General features: G+C 54.6%; 1 protein-coding gene across 1 annotated transcript in view; it reads left to right on the forward strand.

Moving 5' to 3' along the window:
• Nucleotides 1-2,088: 2,088 nt before the first annotated feature.
• Nucleotides 2,089-8,634, forward strand: part of LOC104411554 (proton-coupled amino acid transporter 1-like) — a 15,580-nt gene continuing 9,034 nt past the window's right edge. The window contains exons 1-7 of the mRNA XM_010022000.1: nt 2,089-2,306; nt 2,960-3,050; nt 4,041-4,129; nt 4,354-4,449; nt 5,140-5,224; nt 6,849-7,067; nt 7,308-7,406. Coding sequence (XP_010020302.1) covers nt 2,089-2,306; nt 2,960-3,050; nt 4,041-4,129; nt 4,354-4,449; nt 5,140-5,224; nt 6,849-7,067; nt 7,308-7,406 — 897 coding nt within the window. The remainder of the gene's footprint in view (nt 2,307-2,959; nt 3,051-4,040; nt 4,130-4,353; nt 4,450-5,139; nt 5,225-6,848; nt 7,068-7,307; nt 7,407-8,634) is intronic.

Consider the following 8,634-nt stretch of genomic DNA (forward strand, 5'->3'; position numbering starts at 1 on the left):
GCGTGCTGCTGTACGGGGGTGCAGGGCTGGAGCTGTGGGACCAGGAGGTTTGTGCCAAGCAGGCTCCCTTGTGTCACACTGAGATGCGTTACAAGCAGGAATAAAGGGTTCAGCACATGTGAAGGGAGGTGTCAGGGAGTTTTGCCGTGCAGCTCGTTTCTGGAAGATTTTGTGTTGCAGCCCCTGCTCAGCGGGGGAGAGCTGTTGGCGTCAGCAGCAAGTTGCATCTTGCTTTTGACTAGTGGTGCGGGGTTGTCCCTCTAAGTTGCTGTCATCTCCCTGCCCCAGCCTTCCAAAGTGCTCCACTCACCAGAATGAAACAGCTCATGTGCATAGCAGGGGAAAATGCACATGGAAGTGGCCAAGGAGTTGGCTTTAAAGTGGAAACTGAATGTGGCTGCTCCTGTCTTTGCCCTTTGTAATGACGAGAAAATAATGTGGTGGGGTTTTGCTTCAGTTTGAAGCATTTGTTGTGTGGATGAGACAAGTTTTGCAGCTTCTTCTCGTTGACTGCGGGGGAGCCAAGTGCTCGCTCCCTGCTGCTATGCAACCTTTCATCCAGACACAAGAAGGCAAGTCATGAGGAACGCATTTCCCTGGCTCTTCAAAGCAAAAAGCAGCTGGGCCTGCTTGTGAGAAAAGAAAAACAAACCACAAGGAGCAATCAGGCAGATTGATGTGACTGTGTTTTATCTGGAGGACGTCGCTGTTGAGTACTTCAGATAATGCACAGGCCATCTCCGGGGAGGTGTATCCGTGCCTGACCCAAGCCTGGCACCCCTCTGCCTGCTGTCCTTGCCCACTACCAGCCCTTAATGCTTGGCAAGGCCTCCCAAGTCTCTCCCCTGCTCCTGTGGCTCGTCACCGATGACAAATAGCATCTAACGCTTTCCTTGTATAAACTAACACCGCTGCTCTTCCCAGTCCCTGTCTCACCCTGCCCGCGGCAGAGCCGGTTCAGGACATGACTGTGCGTCCTGGCTGCCAGGGAGGAGGCAGGCAGGAGTGCTGCATGTGCTGCCCTCAGCTGTGAGCAGGCTCAGCGCCGCTGGTGTTGCGCAGGATGGAGCAGCCCTGCTGTCTGCTCCATGTTGCCTGGTGCTGCAGGAAATAAAGCAGCGTCTTGCGGGCGCTCGCGTGACCTGGCGGGTGCTGGAGGAGCCTCTGGCAGGAAACGAGCCCGTTTGTGGTAATGATATTTCTCTGCTGCTTCTGCTTGGCCCCAGCCTGGGTTCCCACCAGTGCAGGGGGACGGGGACGGCTGGGGCAGGGGGTGATGCCTGAGGCATGCCACCCCAGAGGAGCCCTGCGGCAGGGATCGAGTCTCCAGGCTGTGTGGCAGTAGCCTGATTGGCATTTGGGGTGCTGGGTGCTGCTGGAGGAAGCAGAGCCTCTCTTTGGGAGGCTGTGCAGGAGCAGCAGGAGCTCTTCAGGGCACGTGTGGGAATTAAACCAGCTGAAGGCAGGAGGCTTGTGTCCTTGGTGGGGCTGGTGTGGGTGCTCCTTGCCTGTAGGACTCTGCTAGGGTTTTCCCTGGAGCAAGAGCTCTGGGTTGTGCAGGTGCCTCATCCTGGGAAGCCCGTTAGTTCTGTAGGGACCTCTGTGGCTGTGAAACCTTGCGGGTGGGTGGTTTGCTCCCACCTGATGGAGCATAATAAGTATTTTTCATTCTTTTTAATAAATACTCTTTAATTAAAAAAAAAGGAGAAGTTTGGAAACTTTCCTTTCCCTGGCTCTTTCCTGGCCATCCTCTTGACTGCCCAAGACCCAGGGCTGAGGATGTTGCCAGCATGTCCCTCCCTGCCTGCTGCCTGTGGCTGTGTTGTCACACTCACCACCCTTAGAGCAGGAGGACACTGGGACACTTACCTGACGTGAAGCGGGTTGCATCCAGGCTCTTACTGCGGGATCCTGTGCCTGTCCTTCCTGGGTGTGCCCAAAACAGGGGCACAGGCCTGCAGGAAGAGCCAGTGGGAATGTGCCTTGACCTTAGGACATGCCAGCTCTGTGATTGCCTGGGCGGGAGCGTGCTGCTCTATAAAAGCCCTTGGAGGAGACCTTGCTCCAGTACCAGCTGGTCTCAGCACCATGGCTGACCCCAAGGAGCCTGCGAAGGGGGGTGTTGAGATGGGCACCCCTAACGCTGCTCCCCCCACAGGGACCATGTCCACCCGGCGCCTCCGCAGCGAGGACTACAACGACTACAGCTCCACGGATGTCACACCAGAGGGGAGCCCGCCCGGGGGCATCAATGGGTTTGCTCATCCCGAGTCCTACCAGCGCTTCGGGGAGACCAACGGGACAACGTGAGTGATGCTCCCCTCCTGCCCAGCACATGGGGAGGGTGGAAATGGTGGCTCCTTGTTGGCTTTGCTGGAGGATGGTGGTTTTATGGGGAGCGCTTCTGGGGGTGTCAAGAGCAGAGCTGTGGTCCTGCCTCCATGGAGTGCTGGCACCGAGTGAGCAGCTGCCCCAGTGTCACTCTCTGCTCTCTGGTGAAGCTGGGCTTGCCAGCAGTGGGCAGAGTTTGATGCTTTTCCTGATATTCCCCATCTCCATGTTGGTTCCGTGGGGAGCTGTGGCAAGCAAACAGCATGTCCAGCTTCAGGGGATACGTAGGTATGTTGCAGCCATGCCCTGGGGGCTTCCCTTTGCCTTATTCACCCAGGTGGACAGAAGATGCTGTCTCTGCTTGGGGGAGACTCATCCCTTCAACTCAGAGACTTCCTCTGAGCTCATGTTGGGTTTTGCCTTGAAGCTGGTTTTGCGAATTCCCACCCAAAATGTGTTTCTTGAGTCTTTGCCTCCAGTTCTTCCTCAGTCCCACTGGGCTCAGGGGACAGGGTCTGGATCTCTGTGTGTCTGGATCTCAGGCTGCTGGACCCTGAGCAGGATGAGCTGGAGGCTGAGACTGTGTGAGGTCTGAGTGTGGGCATCTGCCAATGGTTCTCTCCTTTAGGTGGTACCAGACCCTGATCCATCTCCTGAAGGGGAATGTTGGCACGGGGCTGCTGGGGCTGCCTCTGGCTGTGAAGAATGCCGGCATCCTGGTAAGGCAGCACTCAGCCCTGCTGTGTGGGTGCTCATGAGGCAGTGACCTCAGGGCATTGGGCAGCTTGCATGGCTGGCGTTAGGGCTTGGCTCCCTGTTGAGATGCCTCTTGGTGCTCAGTTTCTTGTGAGCTTTTGCACCTTGGGCTCTGTGGTTTGCCTTGTTTGCTGCAGAGACTGTTTGGGTGGCACCTCCTCACCCTGGTCATGGCAGGTTCAGCATGGCCTCAGCCTTGGTTTGTCTCAGCTGGTGTGTGCTGAGCGTGCTGGGTACCTCCTGAGGGTTCTACAAGCACAGCGTGCATGTGAGGAGCCCCATTGCTCAGTGGTTAAGGCTGGTGATGGGAGATGGCATCGTGCTTCCCTCTGTGGGGTTTCACGTGGGCTGGCCCAGCCTCATAGCTCTGGCTATATTGAGATCAGTGGATTCGCTGCTTGAGGGCTGAGGTTGCACTTGGAGGTCAAACAGCAGCCCCTGGCCACTGTCACATCTCCTTCTGGCTTCCATCCCAATGCTCAGCTCCTCTGTGTCTGTGTCATGCCACAGCAACTGCCCCCTGTGTGAGAGGAGGGGGCACCTCACTGCTCTGCTCTGGGTTTCCTCACCCAGCAATGCAGCGTTCCCGTTGCTCAGACTGAAAATTAAAGTAATTAAAAGAGAAACTTCCTTCCTCAGTCTGGACCGTGACCTCTTTGTCACCCGTGTAATGGGATGTGCAAGATAGTTTGAAAAACAACCCTGGAAGCGCTTTGCTACACCCAGACTGCCCCAACTTGCTGCTTTTGCATCATTGCTGCCAAGCTCGTGGCTCTCTGTTGGGTTACTTGGTCCCGGGGGGCTGGTTCAGGGAGCAACACCTGAGCTCTGGTTCAGCCTCCAGCAGTGTTTTTGCTCACTGAGCCTGTGGAGTTTTGTCTGCAAGTTAAACATGTTGTGCAGCTCTGCCTTTGGCCATCAGAGTGCAGCCTTCCCCCTCTTTTTCCCTGCAGCTGGGTCCTCTGAGCCTGCTGGTGATGGGGGTCGTGGCTGTGCACTGCATGGGCATCCTTGTGAAATGCGCCCATCACTTCTGCTACAGGTAAGGAGCAACTCCCCTTCTCAGCACTGCTGCTCCTACAGGTCTTCCCTTCCCAAGAAGTCCCATGGAGCCTCCCACCAGGAAGTTCCCTGTATTGAAACCTCTGTGGGGAACTGCTGCTGGGCTTTTCACTGGAACTGTTTACTCATTCCTGTCACCGTTTGCCTTGGGAACCAGCAGACAGGGCCGATGTGACATCCCTTCTCTCTTTCTCCTCTGGACAGGTTCCAGAAGCAGTTTGTGGACTACGGGGGTGCCATGATGTATGGGCTGGAGTCAACCCCCAGCGCATGGCTGCGGACACATGCCATCTGGGGAAGGTACCTGCTCCCCTGCTCCAAGCAGGGAACTTGTCTTTAAGCCCAGCTGGGACAGAAGAGCTGCTGGTCTCTGAGCTGTGTCAGCACACGAGCGCAAGAGCCGCATAACATTTTATGTCACACCTACCCTGGATGCTCGTTGTCCCGCAGGGGATAATGTTGAGGTCTTTGACCCGGTCCTGTCCCCACCAGATGTGGCTTACACTAAAGAAGGGGGAGAAGTAAGTCTCTGCTGCATAACAAAAGAGTAAATAACATGTACTGCATTGCTGGTGCTGAGGGTGTCTCATAGCTGCCCCGAGGGGTGCCACCAGCCCTGTGGTTTCCCACATCACATCGTACAGATCATTGCACATCAGATGCTGGAAACGTTCATCTTCTCCTGTGTCTGGGGAGCATTGTCTCCAGCTATGACAATTCAGCAGCAGACTGGAGATGCTAAACCTAAGGAGGAGACTTTTCTCCTGAGACTGCTCCTGACTCTTTGGAGGGGATGGGAGGGGGAGACTAGAGATCCTGATGTCTGTGGGGTTAGATGGACATCAACCCAGATCATTGAATAGGAGTGAGCTGGATGTGCTCTGGGGAGAGCAGCTTCACTACAGTGTTCAAGTCAGCCCCAAGCAGCCCAAATGGGTTCTCATTTCTGCATGGCCTGGCTGACAAATGGTCTTTTTCTTTCTCTTCTAGGCGCTTAGTGGGACTTTTCCTGATCATCACCCAGCTGGGTTTCTGCTGCGTGTACTTTGTCTTTCTGGCTGACAATCTGAAGCAGGTTAGGCTTACTCCCTCCTTCATGAGCAAGGGGAAGGCGAGAGGGTTTGTGGAGGTGTTTGGGTTATTCTTAGCTCCTGTGTCATGGCCCTTTTCTCCACCAAAGGTCTGGTTTCCATATCTGATGCTGCTCAGGAAGGTATTGCCCGGGTGTTTTGGAGGGTCAGAGGTTTTCCTGTTCAACCAGGGCAGGTGTTTCTGGGAAGCCCTGTGGCTTCGCTTTGTGTGCGGAGGTGCTGGAACCATCCATGTCCTGAGGGGAAGCAGGGGCTGTTCCTAATGAGGGAAGACAGGAGAGAGGTGACACAGGAGACTGTACCTGTGGTGTCCTGCCCACCTCAGTTAATTGCTTTATTGATACTCTGTGTAGGTGGGTGACGTATGGATACCAGGATCTGCTGTCAACCCCTCTTCTCCCTTTCCTGCACCTGTTTGTGTTCCAGTTTCTTTCCTCATCCCATGGCTCTGGAGCTTAATTACATCTTTAGGGACCAGGAGGAAATAAACAGAAACCCTGTTTTCTTACAGCTTGGCTCCCATGCTATAAGAAGCTGGGAATGAGGAATCCAGCATCTTGGTGCCTCGCAGGCACTGCTCAGCATTGTTCCCCTTTGTGCTCCCGCTCTGCTCTTGCAGCAGTGATCTGGTTGCTGCTACATTGCTGCTCCCACAGCTGGGAAACCCCTTGGCTCCAGTCTTGGAATTTTTTGGGTGGGGAGTGTTGCTTGTTTATTTTTGTGGTGGGGAACAGTGTGTGAGATGGGAGCAATGGTGCAGGTGGTACCTCAGGCGAGATCATTGCTGCTGTGCTGGGCAGAGCTTTGGTTTGGAGTGAGCTGTGGAGAGAAGGGGCAGGCTGGGGCTCTGTGCTGCCCTCTCCCATGGACGATGCTGATTTGTGCAGAAGCTCTTGAGTCTCTCCTCTGGGGCAGGACATGGTCCAGAGCAGGTTACATTAGTTTGCAGGCAGCCCTCTGCTGCAGTGGCCAGACAGCTCGGTTGTGGTTGCGTTGGTGATCCACAGCGTGCCCCTGGTCTAGGGAGGGATGGCTCAGCCACCTGGTACCTGGGGCAAAACTCTCTCTAGAGGTGAGCACGTGGCATGGAGTGCCTGTGGAATGACAGACCCCAAGGAAAGCATGTTTTCCTATGACGAAAACAAAGTTGGGGCCAGCAGTAGCTTCCAGATGTCCTTGAGTGGGAACAGGGAACTGAAGGGGTTTGTGACAGAGTGCAACGTGGTGAAGCAAGAGTAAAAGGACCTTTGAGGAAATAGCACTTAATGCCTCTTTCCTCTCTTCTCAACTGGCCTCGTGGGCAGCACAAACTAACCTCTGCCCTTGGTGCACTCGGCTGCCAAGTTCATGTGCTGAGCGAGCCTGGGCTCAGGCAGATTTTGCTGTCTCAGCTCAGATGCTGTGGCTAATCCTACCCCTGATCCTAGTGAGGTAACAGGGATTTGCTTCAGAACTACTTCAACCCGCGTTGCTTTGGTTTTAATCAACTAGCTCTGTTTGAAAGTGGGCCGATGGGGGAGTATTCTGACCCACTGGGATGGGCTGGCAAGATCCGTGGCACTCAGACCTGTGTGGTGGGCTTTGTTAAGCCTTCCTGTGCTTCCCCAGGTCATATCTGCAGCAAATGGGACCACCAATGACTGCAGCTTGAACAGAACAGTGGCCATGACCCCCACCATGGACTCCCGGCTGTACATGCTGTCCCTCCTGCCTTTCGTGGTGCTGCTCACGTTCATCCAGAATCTCAAAGTCCTGTCCATCTTCTCCATGCTGGCCAACGTGGCCATGCTCGGCAGCCTCATCGTGATCTACCAGTACATTGTCAGGGTGAGTGTGTATGGCTTCCCTCTGTCATTTCTGTGTTGTCCTGTGTTTTGGCAGGTGGAGGGAACTCAACGATGGGGTGTTTGCACACTGTGGGGTGCTGCTTGCTCCTGCGGGCACAGCGGTTACCCTCTGCTCCGCAGGGCTTTCCCTGTGGCGTCGGGCTGTGCTGGGGAGTGATGGGATCAAGCCAGGTCCTCCCCATCCTCCCTGTGTCTGAACTCTGCATGGGCTCTTTTCCAGGACATTCCTGATCCCAGTGGCCTGCCTCTAGCAGCAGCCTGGAAGACTTACCCTCTATTTTTTGGCACTGCGATCTTTGCTTTTGAAGGCATCGGGGTGGTAAGTCTTGGCGTGTGACAACGGGGCTGCCTGCACAGGAGGCTAAGCCCTTGCTTGGGCTTGCCACAGCCCCTGCTCTGTGTTGCAGCTGTATTTGCAGATGAACTTCTCTGACAGTAGCCCAAAATCTGGATGATGCTGTTAGCTTTAGCCTCCAGGCTATCTCCTGGGTCAAACCCTGTTGCTGGAGGAGCACATGCACCAAACCTCAGGAGGCTGGTTGCTGCTTTGAAGGTGGCTGTATCTGGCAGTAGATAGGGCTGTGCTGGGAATCACACTGGCAGCTGCCTTGGGCTCTGCTGGCTGACCTGCAGACGAGGAATCATCCTGAACCTTGTTACCAGGCTTGATCCTGAAGCTCCCTAAGTGGGAGGCCAAAAAGCAGGGCACAAAGAAGTGTGATCGGTTCCTTCCCACCCTGCTGCGGAGGCACCAAGATCTCCCTTCAGCAGCAGCATGGCCCCAGCCTGCTGTGGGGCTGGATTTGCATGAGCCTCTCATACAAGATGCTGTAAATAGACCACTGTGTCTGTGGCAAAAAAGGCTGGCTGGGTGGGTGGAGAGCTTAATGGCTCCCTGAGATGTTGTGGGTTGTTTCCGGGAGCTCCCTTCAAAGGAGTAAAAAATGTTTTCATCTCTTAATATAAGCTGGCTGTGTAAACACAGGCCTGGAGAGGGCCAAATCCATTGCAGGGGGAGTGTTTACCGAATGCTGTGCCTGGGGCAGGGGCCCTTGCAGGCAGTGAGGCACAAATGCTCTCTTCCTTGTGTGACTTTGAGGAGGAGAAGCAAATAAAAGCTTTTCTGGTCCTGCCTCCTCACCAGCTCTGCTGCTGTGTCTTTCCTTGAAATCCTGCCACCCAAGGACAGCAATAAAAATGTTTGCTGAAGTCTTACATTTTAAAGCAAGTGTTAGTAGTATAGAGGTGAGGGAGTTGCTTCTGTCATTCCTTCTTTTTATTGTCCTGTTTTGGTTGAAATCTGTCCAAACTTAATAGAAGACGAGGAAGTGTCTTGGTCTTTCTAGGTCTATGGGTAAAGTAAGACAATGTAACATGATGAGCCTGTCCCTGTGGGCATGGCTGGGCTGTTTTGGGGTGCAGAGTGGAATGTTACCAAGGTATGGGGCAGATGGCATCGCCCCAAGATGCCAGGTACTGATGGTCACAGCTCCTGCCAAGGGGAGGGAGCAGGTCCCTTCCTTAAGGCAAGGCCATCAGTGATCCTG

This window comes from Nestor notabilis, unplaced genomic scaffold (genome assembly GCF_000696875.1).
Source record: "Nestor notabilis isolate BGI_N333 unplaced genomic scaffold, ASM69687v1 scaffold22539, whole genome shotgun sequence".
In the NCBI taxonomy this organism is placed as follows: Eukaryota; Metazoa; Chordata; class Aves; order Psittaciformes; family Psittacidae; genus Nestor; species Nestor notabilis.